The sequence below is a fragment of the Mustelus asterias genome, chromosome 4 (assembly GCF_964213995.1).
Source record: "Mustelus asterias chromosome 4, sMusAst1.hap1.1, whole genome shotgun sequence".
Classification (NCBI taxonomy): domain Eukaryota; kingdom Metazoa; phylum Chordata; class Chondrichthyes; order Carcharhiniformes; family Triakidae; genus Mustelus; species Mustelus asterias.
Window position 1 is genome coordinate 124,690,208 of NC_135804.1, and position 16,946 is coordinate 124,707,153.

At 42.3% G+C, this 16,946-nt stretch overlaps 1 protein-coding gene across 3 annotated transcripts in view; it reads right to left on the minus strand.

Annotated features, from left to right (window-relative positions):
* LOC144492975 (UAP56-interacting factor-like) overlaps positions 1 to 16,645 on the minus strand; it is a 48,887-nt gene extending 32,242 nt beyond the window's left edge. For all 3 annotated transcript variants that reach the window (XR_013497659.1, XM_078211713.1, XM_078211712.1), the window contains exons 1-5: positions 16,460 to 16,645; positions 9,188 to 9,334; positions 7,373 to 7,539; positions 7,164 to 7,279; positions 2,400 to 2,490 (exon numbers count right to left, since the gene is read on the minus strand). Coding sequence is in view for 2 of the 3 variants with exons in the window: in XM_078211713.1 (XP_078067839.1) it covers positions 2,400 to 2,490; positions 7,164 to 7,279; positions 7,373 to 7,539; positions 9,188 to 9,334; positions 16,460 to 16,532 (594 nt within the window). In the remaining variant the exon portion in view is untranslated. The remainder of the gene's footprint in view (positions 1 to 2,399; positions 2,491 to 7,163; positions 7,280 to 7,372; positions 7,540 to 9,187; positions 9,335 to 16,459) is intronic.
* Positions 16,646 to 16,946: the final 301 nt, after the last annotated feature.

Genomic DNA, 16,946 nt, shown 5'->3' on the forward strand with positions numbered 1-16,946 from the left:
GATCATTAGTGCAACTTAATCTGGTTAGTTGCATTGGGCCATGTGTTTGGCACCCACAGCCCAAAGTCCAACTGTAAATGATGCCAGTACCATAAAAGCACAGCCATCTTTCACTGTGGGTATGGACAATCATCCAACATGCTTTGCATCTGACAGTTCAAAAGTCAGTCAACCCTTTCATGTTTGAGTGAGGAAGGTGAACTCTGTCTAGCTATATGGCTGTTCAGGGCATCACTGCCAAGCTTGGTTTTGTCTTCTGGTATTCCCCTAATCAATTGTTTCAGTAGGAAAAGGAATCCAGGCTGATTTCATTATTTTCCAATTAATTCAATTATAGTATTTCTTCTATTCCAACTCACATCACCAAAAATATAGGAATTAAACTTACATCTTTCATAGTCATTTTGCCTCAGTTCCTTATACATAGAAACATAGAAACCCTACAGTACAGAAAGAGGCCATTCGGCCCATCGAGTCTGCACCGACCACAATCCCACCCAGGCCCTACCCCCACACATTTACCCGCTAATCCCTCTAACCTACGCATTTTAGGACACTAAGGGCAATTTTTAGCATGGCCAATCAACCTAACCCGCACATCTTTGGACTGTGGGAGGAAACCCACGCAAACACGAGGAGAATGTGCAAACTCCACACAGACAGTGACCCAAGCCGGGAATCGAACCCAGGTCCCTGGAGCTGTGAAGCAGCAGTGCTAACCACTGTGCTACCGTGCCGCCCCGTGCCATACCAATAGATACACTTACCAACTCATCTATCAGGGAAATGTCTATCCTACAGACTATTTCTTTCCTAATGTCAATAATTTTTGTCTTACTTGTTTATTCTTTCTTGGGATGTGAGCATTGTTGGAAAAGCAAGTGTTTGTCACCATCCTTAATTGCCTATGAATTAAGTGGCTTGCTAGGCCATTTCAGAGGGTAGTTAGTAATCAACCACAGGGCTCTGGATTTGGAGTCATATGTAGGTAAGGATGAGATTTCCTTGCCTAAAAGAACACTAATGGACCAAATGGGTTTTTTACGACTGATGATAGTTCCATGGTCACTATTACTGAGATCAGCTTTCAACTGCAGATTTTTATTAATTCAATTTAAATTCCACTAACTGCTTCAGTGCGATCTGAACACGTGTTTTGAGAGCACTACCTTGGGCCTCTGGATGACTGCCCCAGTGACATTACCATTACATCACTATCTCCCCCATATAAACCAAAATTGCCTCTGACTGCAGTGGTAAAGGCTTTCTCTTCGATATCTGCTTTTTTTCATCATTATTAATAGGTTAAAGTCAAAAGCAGCACAGCTTATAAATGAGCAATTTGTGGAAACTAACAACACACCACTCATCATTCTTTTCCTGTTAGAAAAGTTCACTGTGTCGTTTTTTTATCCTTGTTGCTCTAAACAGACTCATTATCCTGACAATGGAAATAGACAAACCTACAGCCAGGCTGTCACTCCTAGCAGAGCTAAAAGCAAAAATAAACTGTTCCACTTAACTCTTCTGGAGGAGAGGTGGTCTACTACAATCTGGCAGTAACTGTGAAAAATAGCTGCTTCACAATGTTAGGGTAAATTCAACAGTCTGTGCTCTCAGTGGTGAGCAGTAGTCGAACGGAGCATGGATTAAACATAATGCATTGTAATGCTGATTCTTCAACTATTTTTTATTAGTTCATGGGATGTGGGCGTCACTGGCTAGTCACACATTTATTGCCCATCCTTAATTAACATGTTCAGAAGCCATTTAAGAGTCAACCACATTACTGTGGGTCTGGAGTAACATGTAGGCCAGACCAGGTAAGGGTGGCAGATTTCTGTCCCTAAAGGGCATGAACGAACTAGATGGGGTTTTACGACAATTAGCATTAGACATTTAATTGGTCACCATTAGACATTTAATTCCAGACTTTTTTACTGAATTCAAATTCCACCATCTGCTGTGGTGGGAGTTGAACCCAAGTCCCGAGAGTATTACCCTGTATTTCTGAATTACTAGCCTAATACCACTGTGTGACCACCTCTCAATAATGCTACTTGGCTTGTGATGGAGTAGCCAGGATTAGTGAATTTATCTTGTAGAGTCCAATAGTATATATTTACACATTTCAGTCACCCCTTTTCTAGCCTTGACAGAAGCTAGTGAAACTGAACTAACTGTGGTGTAAAAACTAGAGCTAATCAACCTACTCTTGTTCATCTTTGGGTAATGGCACTTAATGGGTTGGAGCTATTCCAGAAATGTTATAAAAATGTACTTTATTATCTTTTTAGGTTTTTTTCTCTTTGCAGTTGGGTCTAACTGATTACTCTCTGGAATCAAATGCATATTTCCAAATCATTTTCCAAAAACTGTCAATGCAGCGAGCAACATACCCCTCTGTTAATATTGACTCTGGTTTGTTGTCCTTGCCTCTGTGTTTGCAGTTTCTTCTGCTGACTTGCCCCTCTATTCAGGAACATAATCCTGTAACAGCAAAGGATAAATTAAAATTGCAAGGTATTTTGAAGAAAATTGCTAAACAGTATTTTCACAACTACATTTTCAGCTATTGGCATTGGAGAAATGTGATCCCATTCAGTCACTCAATTGGAGGAATAAAGAGGTCACACAATGTATACTTGACAAGCACATTTATTTCTGAAACTGTGTCCACTCTTTTCCAATCCTACCTCTTTCTTCCACTTATTCACAAGACACTGTTAGATTATAACAACAACTTGATATTATACAGTGTCTTTAACATAATGATGCATCAAAAGGTCATCCAGACTCGAAACATTGGCTCTGTTCTCTCTCCACAGATGTTGTCAGACCTGCTCAGATTTTCCAGCATTTTCAATATTTGGCAGGGAGCCACATAAAGAAATATTTGGATGCTGACCAAAAATTGGGACCAAGATGCATAATAAAAGAAGAGATGGAAGTTGACAGGGTGAGAGTTTTAGGGAGGGAGTTCCAGAGTTTATGACTTAGCCTAAAGGCACAGCTATCAATTTATGGGTGACTACAGAGATACAGAGGGCTGAGTCAATGGAGTTTTGTGAAAACAAGGATGAGAACTTTAAAAACTGAGGCGATGCCAAACCAGAAGTCAGTGAAGGAAAGTGAGCATAGTGGGTGAGCAGATCTCAGTGCCAGTGAAGATATTGGCAACAAGAGTGTTATTTGAACTCAGGTTTATGTAAGATAGAAGATGGAAGGCCAGCCAGAAGAAACACTTGGAATAGTCAAGCCTAAAGGAAGTAATAGATGAGGGTTTCAGCAATAGATGAACCAAACCAGTGGTGTGCCCCAGGGATCTGTTCTGGGACCCTTGCTGTTTGTCATTTTCATAAATGACCTGGATGAGGAAGCGGAGGGATGGGTTGGTAAGTTTGCCGACGACACGAAGGTTGGCGGGGTTGTGGATAGTCTGGAGGGATGTCAGAAGTTACAGAGGGACATAGATAGGATGCAAGGCTGGACGGAGAAGTGGCAGATGGACTTCAACCCAGATTAATGCGTTGTGGTCCATTTTGGTAGGACAAATGGGATGAAGGAGTACAATATAAAGGGAAAGACTCTTAGTACGGTAGAGGATCAGAAGGACCTTGGGGTCCAGGTCCATAGGACTCTAAAATCGGCCCCGCAGGTGGAGGAGGTGGTTAAGAAGGCGTATGGTGTGCTGGCCTTTATCAATCGAGGGATTGAGTTTAGGAGTCCGGGGATAATGATGCAGCTATATAAGACCCTCGTCAGACCCCACTTGGAGTACTGTGCTCAGTTCTGGTCGCCTCACTATAGGAAGGATGTGGAAAAGATTGAAAGGGTGCAGAGGAGATTTACAAGGATGTTGCCTGGATTGAGTGGCATGCCTTATGAGGATAGGCTGAGGGAGCTCGGTCTTTTCTCCTTGGAGAGACGAAGGATGAGAGGAGACCTAATAGAGGTGTATAAGATGTTGAGAGGCATAGATCGGGTGGACTCTCAGAGGTTTTTTCCCAGGGTGGAAATGTCTGCTACGAGAGGACACAGGTTTAAGGTGCTGGGGGGGGAGGTACAGGGGAGATGTTAGGGGTACGTTTTTCACACAGAGGGTGGTGGGTGAGTGGAATCGGCTGCCGTCAGGGGTGGTGGAGGCGAACTCAATAGGGTCTTTTAAGTGACTCCTGGATGAGTACATGGAGCTTAATAGGATGGAGGGTTATAGGTAGGTCGAGAAGGTAGGGATGTGTTCGGCACAACTTGTGGGCCGAAGGGCCTGTTTGTGCTGTAGTTTTTCTATGTTTCTATGTTCTAAAATGGGGCGGAATTAGGTGACATTATGGAGGTAGAGGTAGGTAGGCTAGATGTGTACTTGGAAGCTCAACTCGAATTCAAATGCAACATTAAGGCCGGAATTTTACCAGCACACTCGCTCCGATTCTGGGGAAGAGCGAGGCTCAGAGAACGGCATTCTCCGTTGGCCTCGGAGGGATCGTACAAACCTCGGGCGGACGTGCCAGTAAAATTCCACCCTAAGGCTCTGAATGATCTGGTTCAGTTTAAAATGGGAAAGGGATGGAATCAGTGGGTGAAACAGGATATCAGACAAGTAGTCTAACAATTAAGAAGAAATAAACAACTAAAAATTGAAATATGGCATTTTCTGTCTTGTCAAAAAAGTGTAGATTTGCATGTGGTCATTTAAGGTAAAGTGCAGATAGCCTAGTGAGGCCATGGTGGAATGTGTTGATTGTACATGTATTCACAACAAGATTATGGTTTATCAATTCAATTTATCTGGTAATATGTAAATGGAATGAAGTTCAGTAGACACAATGGATTTTACGGCCTCGCTCAGGCGAGACCGGAAATTTCCACCCGAGGTCAACAGAAATTTCCATTGTCGGACCCTCGCCCGCACTGATTCTGTGGCGGGTGAGGCGGTAGAGTTCCAGCCAATATATTATTGTGTTTAACTGATGATAGGAAACTGTTTATAATCTCTGAATTTTAATATTTTTCCATTTTATTTCAGAAACATACCTACTAACATTAAAAAAAGAGGCCACAATGAATTTATATCTCTCACACTTTACTTTCCAATAATGCCACCATTTTAGTTTAAAGGTTCCTCTTTCTCCTCTGTGTAAATTAGGAATTTCATCTATCCCTGATTATAATACATCTTCATTCCTACACTTACTTTCTTTGTTCCTCTTCCTGATCTTTGACCTGGGACCATTATGCTGCCTTCTCAGCAACTACATTCATTAAATGAAAGTTAAGTTCTACAGCTGGCAGAAAACCCATTTCCTCAGCTACCACCCAGGCAGCAAATGCAGTAATTTATCCCCATCAATCTTAATGCTGCACTGTGAGGTTCTATATTTCCTTATTAGGGCAATAGAAGTCCATCTGGTTTCTGGTCAAATCCAGACTTTTGCCACCGTAAAACTATCCAATCTGTCTCTTTCAAAACTGGCTTTGGATCAAGGCAAATCATTTCAGGGATTGTATGAGAGGAGCAAGAAAATCAAAAAAATATTTATTTGTTTCTTGTATTCCATTCTCAATCCTGCCTAATTCCTCACTTATTCCCACTGCGAACAGAGTAACAAAACACCAGAATAAAAGCACTTTGTAAAATGAAAACCAAAAGGTATTCTGGCCTCAATATATGCAGGGAAGCAGGGAGAGTACTGTGGACCAGGAAAACGCAACAGAAAATCTGAAGACCAGGGACATGGATGCACTGTTGAATTTTACTATTCATCCCTGGGACGTGGGCATCAGTGGCAAGGTCAGCAATTATTGTACATCCGTAATTTCCCTTGAGAATGTGATGGTGAGCTGTTGTCTTGAATCACTGCACTGTGGATGATATAGGTACATGCAGTGCTGTTAGGAAGGGAGTTTCAGAATTTGGACCCAGTGTCAATGAAATAAACAACAATACATTTCCAAATCAAGATGGTATGCGATTTGAGAGGAATTTGCAGATGAAGGTATTTCCATGTGTGCCTGCTCCACTTGTTCTTCTAGTTGGTGGAAGTTAAGGGTATGGAAAGTACTGTTGAAACAGCCTTAGCGAATTACGCACTACATCTTGGAGACAGTACACACTGCAGTCACCGTGGGCAGTGATGGAGGAAGTGAATGTTTAAGGTGGTGGATAGTTTGCCAATCAAGTGGATACTTTGTCCTGGGTGGTGTAAAGCTTCTTGAGTGTTATTGGAGCTGTATACGCCCAGGCAAGTGGAGTGTATTCCACCACACTCCAGACTAGTGCCCGGTCAATGGTGAACAAGCTTTGGGGAATCAGAAGGGGAGTTACTCACCACAGAAATCCAAGTTTCTGACCTGCTCTTGTAGCCACAGTGTTTATGTGGCTGGCTCATTAAGTTTCTGATCAATGGTAACCTCTATACATGAAGCTTGCTGCATGTCGACACAAACTGCTTCACCAGTGAATGGAACTGAACACTCTCCAATCATTAGCAAACATCCCTACTTCTGACCCTATGATGGAGGGAGGGTCATTGTTAAAGGGCTGAAGATGGTTGGGCTGAGAAATTCTTGCAGTGATGTCCTGGGGCTGAGATGATTGGCCTACAACAACCACAGCCATCTTCCTTTGTGCTTGGTATGACCCCAACCAGTGGAGAGTTTCCCCCCCACACCCCGCCGCCCCCCCAATTTCCATGGACTTTGGTTTGGCTTTGGCTCCGTGATGCCACACTCAGTTCAATGTCTCATTCCTTGTTGTGAAGGGGAATCTCTCTCACCTCACCTCTGGAATTCAATTCTGTTGTCCATGTGATGACTGAGGCTGCAGTGAGGGAGGGCTGGAGCTAGATGGTCCTGGAGGAACCCCAAACTGAGCCTTAGTGAACACCTCAATTAGGAAAGACTTACTTCATTATAATTTTTTTCTTTACTTTCCCATCTGTCAGACAGTTAGGTTGACCTACTGACTGTTGGACATGAAAACCAGTAGACCAGGTATCTGAAGATCATGGCAATCATGATATGGGGGGGGAGGGGGAGGTGGGTGAGGGAGACCAGAGATTTCCACTTTCTGGTGGGGTTGAAGGAAGAGAGAGAGATCATTGCTGCAGGATAAGTGGCATTTGGAGGGAGGGAGGTTATGTGTCAGTTAGTTTAGTTATTACCTTTTTGGAATTTGGGGCCACTGTCTTGTTAGCCGGAACCTCTTTTGGGCCTGCTGTGGTCTTCCCCTCATGATCCATTGAACTCCTTTCCTAATGGGTGCAATTTGTTGCAAATCCTAAGAAAATTTGAAATCAATTAATTTTCAAAATCATGGTACTTTTCAAGCATAAATGAAGGTTGATATGGTCAGCTGATCGGTTTGTATTACCATGCGAACAGTGGCTTTACGATTCAATGGGCTCACTCCTTTGGCTGCTACAGTAGGTCTTCTTCCATCTGCTCTTGCTCTGATATTCTTAACCTGAGTCTGCCAACGTTGATTAGCCCTGCCGTACCCTTGGAATTCTGAGGTATTTCTCCGCGGCCTATTGGATCCTAATTAAATTGATACAAACAAATAATCTGCTGTATACACTTGGTCACTTTTTACGAACCTTACAAAACTGTTGCCTCTGCAATGCAGCATTAGGGTTAATGAGTGAACTGACTGAGGAAAGGATGGATCTTACGAGGGAAAGGCTCCTTGTCTGGAGTCACACTACACAGGATCACATTGCAGAGAATGGAACTTGGTTGCCCTCACCCGATTTGCACCACAATGGGCTTCTGGGAGGAGTGAGACTCATAAGTATAACCTCTGTACACAAAATGATTTCATGCACACAATTCACAAATAAATGATAATCAAAACTGCTGAGTTAACAACATCTACTGTATCCACAATTAAACAGTTTGAAACAGATACTCAATCAAATTAGAAGTACTTAAAACAATGGTTCCCAAAGGGTGTGGCGCGCCACACTGGTGCGGCGAGAGAGGATGGCAAGTGTGGCGGGAAGATTCAAGGACAATCAAAGAAACATTTAAACATGGATAGATATTTTTCCAAAGTGAGAGCAAGAGCATCGAGTGATGCTGAGGACGATGTCCCATGATCATATTATAAAGTAGTTGTGTTCTATGTTATGAATCAAGCACTGCTAGGAGTTGTTTTCTTTTGTTTTTGAATGTATTTCTTATCAATAAACAATTTGGTGAGGCGCGAACAAATTTTTATTCCGAAAGTGCGGCGCAGTGAAAAAGGTTTGGGAACCACTGACTTAAAAAGTCATATTAATGCACATCTCTACTCTACAACTTGTGTTATAATTTTCCATTTGTTTGGTTTTTATATTTCCCTTTTTAGCATCTTGCTATAAACATTATAATACTTTACTTTTTATTCACTTATCTGACTTCACAGTTGTCCTATACCCCATTTTTCAATCTATGTTGCTTTAAAATTTCCCACCTTTGAGTTACGTTTTTCTGTACCATCGAATACAAGGATTTCCCTTGTGCACTGACTTAATAAATAGGCTTTCAAGTTGATAATGTTCTTTGTTCTATTTTGAGAACTTAAGCAAAAACAAACTTGTAACATTTTTTCAAGAATTTGTCAAACTGGCACAGTGGTTAGCACTGCTGCCTCACAGTGCCAGGGTCCCGGGTTCAATTCCCGGCTTGGGTCACTGTCTGTGTGGAGTGTACATGTTCTTCCCGTGTCTGTGCGGGTTTCCTCCGGGTGCTCCTGTTTCCTCCCCCAGTCTGAAAAATGTGCTGGTTAGGTGCGTTGATGCGAACAGGTGCCGGCATGTGGCAATTAGGGAAGTTTCACAGTAATGTCACTGCAGTGTTAATGTAAGCTGTACTTATGAATAATTAATAAACTTTACTTTAATTTTTTTCTGGCTATTGCGCCACTTCATTCATTCGCCTTCACTCAATGATGGGAGGGGAAAAGTGTGCTTAATGTAGCTTGATCATAAATACGTTCTTCACAAATGGGATTTCAACTTTGCTTCAGCTAAAGTGGAAAGAAGCTCTCCCCTTGGTCACTAACCTACAGTAGACATCAGGTGTTAGCAGTGGAATATCATAAATCTGGCAATAAAAATGCATGGTTAGATATTTCCTGGGCTTGCAGTTGTCAGCACGTGCTATCGGTTAATAACGTGGTTAGCTTTGATGAATTTAAGGTCACCTTGTGCATTTTGCTGCGCTCCTCTTCCAAAACGATTTTGCAGCTTACGAAAACGTAAATTCTGCTGCCTTTGCTGTTGTTCTCTTGCCCTACTTAATGGAGTTGTCGTAGAGTCGGTTTCCCTTTTATTGAGTTCAATAATATCATCTGAAAAATGTAAAAGCATGATTTAGATAAAAATTAGACTGTTGGAAAATGTTACTGGATCGGTTTGCTGCATAAAATTGGATTGTGCTTGGAAATATTTAAGAAATGCAAAAATGCAATATTTTCTCTACCTTGGTGTGCTAAAGACAAAAATGGGAATATTGGAAAATGGGGCCTTTTGCCTCTTTGTGCCAAGTGAGATTTGTCAAATGCATTTAACTAAAGAGTGGAAGCTATTGGATATTATGTACAAAAAGGCTGCACAATATGTCACAGCTTCAACTTCAGAACACTGTCCTACAATTCCACATCACAAGCTCTCTATTGAAGTAATGGAAATTTTACATTTCCCATTTATTCTAGTAGCCTTATTGAGAGAGACTGCAGAACAAAAATGCTGCTAAATTGGAGGCAATTTTAATGTTGAGGACTCTCAACCCACTGGGAGATTAAGTAAGAGTGCTGTTACATATTGCTTTTAGTGTCCTGCACAGCTATTGGAAAGGGTAAACTTTCAGCCCAACTGGAGGCATCTGCATTGGCTGAAAAGAGCACACGACAGAAATTAAAATGATAAACCCCCAAAAATACACACATTTTCTCATTCAATCAAATTATGTACATCAAACACACATGTGTACAACACAAAGGCAAAGTACTGTTTCAGAATGCTGGAAATCTGAAAACAGAAGATTCTGGTACTGCTAAACAGGACAGACCGCATCCATGGTCAAAGAAAGGGAATTAACTGCCTGGATTTTCAGTGAGTCAGGACAACATAGGAGCCCTTTAAAATTGACATGTGGGACCTGATTCCGGAACTCTTGCCCATATGACGGTTTCTGGCTATTTCCACTTGTGCATGATAAGGGTGTAGGCACAAAACTCTCCCACCCTTGCCATCTCCATTGTGTCGGTGAGAAATTTAAACCTTCCCTAAATTTCAGTGGAATTGGGCCCCTTCATCAAGAAGGTATGGCTCAGATCCTCTCAGAGAAGGTGTGAACCACAAGGGTACCATAGAATCCCTACAGCGCAGAAGGAGGCTACTTGGCCCATCGAGTCTGCACCTACTCTCTGCAGAGAATCTTAGCCAGGCCCACCCCCCCACCCCATTCCCTTAACCCCACGCATTTATCCCGTAATCCCCATACCTATACACCTTTGCACCTAAGGAGCAATTCAGCATGCCAATCTACCTGATCTGCACATCTTTGGGTTGTGGGAGGAAACCGGAGCACCCGGAGGAAACTCACGCAGATACGGGGAGAACGTGCAAACTCCACAATCACCCAAGGCTGGAATTGAATCCGGGTCCCTGGCACTGAGGGGCAGCAGTGATAAACATTGTTTAGCACTGCTGCCATACCACCCCAGCTACCCCTCAAAATATAGTTACCTGCTCCTGGAATTATTTCATTGACAGACTTTGAAATGCAAAAAAAAATTATTCTTTCAGTTTCAACAGTAAAATGCTGTATTGTAATTTAGAGGTGTTTTATATAGAAGAAGATAGAAGCAGGAGGCGGCATTTGGGCGTTCGAGCCTGCTCCACAACACTTTTTACTGTGGTGGTTGATTACAGGGCTCTGTCCTGATAGGATACATTGCATTTTACATTGATCAGAAGTGAGCAAGTTGAGAGATATATTAGCATACTTCTCCCATTGGGAAAAGTGTTCTTAAGCTTTCAAAATTGAAGATAACACTGCTGGGCGTCTCCAGTGTGATAATCTGAAATGGTTTATTTACCAGAATCCATTTAAAATGAAAAACAAACCTTTAGTAGATATCATTTAGATTTTAAGAAAAGCCCCCACATGCTCCAGAATGCTTTGATTGACAGGACATGTGCTATCTGTGATTTTACTTGTTCAACAGCTTTGTTTACATTTCCCAAATGACTGCGTGGTTGAGTTTCAAAAGGTCCGGAAACACTTATCTCAGTTGGGCGCATTGTTCTCATTTTGACTTACAGTGCTAAAAGTTCATTAAAGAATTCTCTCTCTTTAATGTGATTAACAATATATGTTTATTTCAGGGGATTTAAATTTTTGAATGCATTTTATGAATGAGAGTATTTTTCAGTGGAAGTGTACTTGTCCGACGACTCTATTAGATTGTTGGAAGTTTAATTTTTTTTCATCTCCATTTCAAAAATATGACTCTGGAGGTGTGCCCATAGGGGATACCGGGTGAGTGGCTATGGAGGATGCATGGGGCATGAAGTTTTGAAAGCCTGACATTCATCTTTAAACTCGGCTTACATCCAAATAAACAGGGGTAGGAATTCTAACATGCCAGCCTCTTCAATCCTGTCACTTTGGGCCACCTACCTGGAAAGAAAATATGTGGGTGGCAGCCTTCTTAAATAAGAAAGCTTTGGGTCCCAGCTCGACTTTCCCGCCTCCTCATGAAAATCCAGCCCACGTTTCAGGTCAATGGCCTTTCATGAGAACAGCATTTTTATATTGTGCTTTCTCTTCCCAAATTAGGACACTAACCTGTATGTCACAGAGTTAAGTTTAATAGAATTAAGGGGTAAATATTCCACTGGTCGGAGCCTTACCTAGCAGAAAGGAAGATGGTTGTGTTTGTTGGAGACCAATCATTTCAGCCCTAGGATGCAATCACAGGAAGAACTCAGGGCAGTGTCCTAAGTGCAGCCATCTTCAGCTGCTTCACCATGAGCTTTCCGCCATCATAATGTCAGAAGTGGGGATGTTCATGGATGACTGTGCTGGATTTAGTACCATTCACACAACTCCTCAGATATTTAAGCAGTCACGCTCACAAGCAGCAGGACCAAGACCACATGCAAGTCTGGGTGCATAAGTCGTATATAAGTGTCAGGAAAGTGACTAACTCCAACAAGAGTGACCCTGGAGAGTCATTGCATTCTACCAAAAACTTACCTGGACCAGCCATATGAATATCAAGAGTTAGAAAGTCAGATGCTAGGTTTTCTGCAGTGGGATATCTCCCCCCCCCCCCCCCCCCCCGCCCCGGCCGACTCGACTCCAAAAGGTTTTTCCATCATTTACAATTCTAAGTTCAGGAGTGTGATATACTTCCCCACTTTTCTGGATGAGAGCAGTTTCAAGAAAAGTTACAAAGTTCTCATCTCCAGAACAGAGCAATCCATTTGAGTGACTCTCTATCTCCTGCCTTAACCATTCACTCCCTCTACCACTGCTGCACAGTAGCAGCAATGTACACCATCTACAAGATGCACTGCAGGAACGGAATGCAGCTTCTTTAACTTTCCAAACTCTACCACCGTGAAGGACAAGCAAAGCAGATGTATATCACCTGCAAGTTCCTCACCAAGTCACTCACCATCCTGACTTGAAAATATGTTGCCGTGCCTTTGCTGTCAAAATTCTAGAACTCCTTTTCTAACAGCACAGTGGGTCTACCTACACCACATGTAGGCAGTGGTTCAAAACAATAAAGGGGCTCACCAGCTTGTACTCAAGCCAATTTAAGGATGGGAACTCAGTGCTGGCCATACCAGCATTGCCGACACCTTACGGATTAATAAATAGCAGAAGCTAAACAACCTCATCATTATATGTGAATGGGAAAAAAAATCAAAAATACTTGAGTGCATTTTGCAATAAGGCCTTTTCCGACACCACATGATTGGGATAAACCAGTTGCTCTTTATTATGGTTTAGAGACCTTCACCTGGCTTCAGGTAATGCTGCCTCCAATCCCATCAATTAGTTTATATCTCACATTAATTGCAACATTCAGGCTGAGGCTAAGTGGCAAGTAGCATTTGTGAAATACAAGTGCTGAACAATGAACATCTCCAAGAAGAGAGAATCTAACCAGCTTCCCTTAACATTCAATGGCCCTACTATTGCAGAATCCCCCATTATCAACTTTCTGGGATGGGTGGGTGGGTGTGTTGTGGAGGGCAGCTCGCCATTGGCCATAAACATAACTAGATTAGGCACAATAGCATAACAGCTTGTCCACCCATGTGAGATCCCTGTACTTTATCTAACACTGTTGTCATGATGTTAATGCGAGACTCCAATCATTGATCTCCCTGGCAAAAGGTCTCACTCCTTCCTAGGCTGGTGTGTGAGGGCTTCCCGCCCACACGATAAAACATAGTCTCCCTCCTCGACTTTACCTCGTTCACCAGAACAGTGTGGCTAAATCTGGTAGCAGTACTCCCCCCACTCCTTGTGTGCTAGGCTGTTGTGCTTCCCATAATCTTTCCAACCGATAGGCCAGCACTCTTCACTTCAGCAGTTCAGTTGCCCTTTACACGAGAGTCTGCCTTTAAGGAGGAGGGTTGATTTAACCACATGGTTTGCTAATAATGGTGCCTGCAGTGCTTTCTCACATCCCATCACCTCACTCCGCTGCACCCACTTCCTCACTCCGCTGCAGAATACAAGGGCCACAGGTAGCATTTAGGAAAGAAGAACAGCATGGGAATATTCTACTACACTGCATTCATTCAAATTCAAATGTTGCCTACCTTAATCTGAATGGGAAGGAGTAAGTTGCGAATCATCACCCCAAACCTAGCCCAAATTATTTGCTGTAAAATTGCTATTTTACCAAATGTAAATCAATGTATTTGCCATGGAGGGAATGCAGCGAAGATTCATCAGACTGATTCCTGGGATAGCAGAATTGTTGTAGGAAGAGAGATTGGGTCACCTAGGACTTTAGAGGAATGAGAGGGGATCTAATTGAAACCTGTAAAATTCTGACATGGCTAGAAAGACTGGATGCAGGAATGTTGTTTTCACTGGCTTGAAAGTGGCTGGAACAAGGTGTCACAGTCTCAGGATTGGGGTAGGCCATCTAGGAGTGAGATGAGGAAAAGCTTCTTCACTCAGAGGGTTGTGAACCTGTGGAATTATCTAGCACAGAAAGCTGTGGATGCCACGTCACTGAATATATTTAAGAAGAAAATAGATAGGATTTCTAGACTCTTGACTTGTGTCAAAGGTTATGGGGAGAGCAGCATTGAGTTAGAGGATCAGCCAGTCATAATGAATGGCACAGCAGATTTGAAGGGCCAAATGGCCTACTCCTGGTCCTTTTTTCTATATTTCTAATGTAGATCAACAGTTGGTTTATAAAGCATATGTCAATGGAAAAAAAAACTGATGAACAAGATGTCACTTTTTGCAACTTTCACTGTAATAAACCAACTAAAATCAACATAATTCAAACATTACTTAATAGGCATAAGATATTTCAAATAAAATGGTAAATTTCACTTTCTTGGTACCCAAAGTTATGCTTCATGTAGTTAACAAGTAGCTGCATCACTTCCTGCACAATTCTGACATCATGCGCAATCTCAGTTTTTCCAATTTATCCTCTGGTAAGTACGATCTCTCACTTCCCACTCAAATGAATTTGGACCCCAAGTCCCTTTCATTGGCAGCTACATTCTATTAAAAGTTCCAAACACGGTCGACCCTGACAGGCACATACCTATGAACCCCTTCTCACTCAGATCATGACAGTCCTGATGTCATACCTTTTCAACCAACCAACGCACTCAGTTCATGGTCCGATCCTCAGATACAAATACACATCTTCCTCGTTCCTTACTTTGCCAAGAGCCTCTGAAGTTGCATTTTCTTCTTATAGACAAACAGCCTGCTGAAAGCTTTGCTCGATTCCTCTCACACGAATTCTGTATTCTAATCTGCAGGTCCTGAGACCAGCTGTAATTTGATCCCAATTAGCTTTTTACCCTTATATAAAAGCAAAATACTGCAGATGCTGGAATCTGAAACAAAAACAGAAAGTGCTGGAAAATCTCAGCAGGTCTGACAACAGCTGTGGGGAGAGAATAGAGCAAATGTTTCAGAGCTAACAAAGTGTCATCCTGACTCGAAACGTTGGCTCTATTCTCTCCCCACAGATGCTGTCAGACCTGTTAAGATTTTCCAGCATTTTCAGTTTCTGTTGTAACTATTTACCCTTGGCTTTTTAACTTTTATTCCCAGAACCACCTCAAGTCACATGGGGCAGCATGGTAGCATAGTGATTAGCTCTGCTGCCTCACAGCGCCAGGGACCCGGGCTCGATTCCCTACTTGGGCCTCTGCCTGTATGGAGTCTGCACATTCTCCCCGTGTCTGCATGGGTTTCCTCCAGGTGCTGCATGGTTTCCGCCCACAGTCCAAAAGACGTGCTGGTAAGTTGCATTGGCCATGCTAAATTGTCCCTCAGTGTACCTGAGCAGGCGCTGGAGTATGGCGATGGGTTGTGACAATAATAAATAAACTCACTTATCAGAAGTCTGAAGCCTAAAGATCTCATACGCAGGAAATCTAATTATCCTCCTTTCCAGAATTATCCAAGCTTCACTTTGGGTCTTCAAGGCATCATCCCAAAAGAAAATGTAGGATTTCCTCAAAACACATGGGTCATGACAGAAAATAAAAACTTCCCAATAAAAAAGATTGTAAATATTTGATCATTCAGCTGCAAAATAAATATTTTTTAAATGAAGCGACAGGTGCTGGCTGCCAACTCACAAAGCAACCTAGTTGCCTGTGGTGGTTTGAACTTTTCATTAAAGCCACTACATCTGTTGTACGTGCAAGTCCTCGAGAACACCGACCTTTCACTTGCAGCCGGACGATCTCTGAGATTTCGAGTTGAACTTCACCGCTGGTTGTCTGAGAAAGTTGCTGTTTAATAATACTGATAACACTTTAAAATGCAATGAAATGGGCGAAAAAAGATAATAAAAACATGAACTAGAAACGCAATTCTTTCCAACCAACAATTAAGTCACATTTTTTTCTGGCAACGCTGACCTTCTGTCGCAGTATTTCTAATGGCTGTATGTGACGCTACAAGTATTTAATATCACTGTTCCATATTTAGTACTGACTCCAACGAATTGGATCTGCATGTTCTTACACTCACTATTCCTGACACTTTACTCCTCCCCCGCTCCCCGCCAGATTTCATTAAAAGTACAAAATAATCATTCAAATGAGTGTTTGATTATACACACAATATTTCACTTTACCTCGGTAATAATCAGTTGCCCCCCACCTAGTATTTCCATGCCGATAACTTTAGAAGAAAATACACACGTGATTTTCGCAGAACGCATACTTGCCCAAAGACATGTCAATTTTTTCTGAACTTTTTTCCACTTCCATGGGAGCAGGTTCAGCCGCGAACTGGGTCATTTTATCTCCTCCAGTGGGTACTAATGAATAACGCAAATATTAGTAAAGTGAAGAGGACACTTAACAAAGTTAGTCACTTGTCAGTTTCAGCTGGTATCCAATAGCGCATGTGCGGAACGCTGTTTCTGTCCTCTGGTACTGACAACGTGACCTGAATTGCCCATTATAAAGGAGCAGATTAAATCTCCAGGGACTGCAAGAGGTTCCTTCCTGTATTTGGATTTTGCGAGTTTAAATGTGGATTAGAAGGCAGATTGCAAGAGCATTGTCAAACAAAAAAATCGACAAGACACAATAAGATGTCCGGGGAATGTCTTCAGGGTGGAGAGATTTAGTAAGAAGTCTCACGGCACCAGATTAAAGTCCAACAGGTTTATTTGGTAGCACAAGCCACTAGCTTTCGGAACGCTGCCC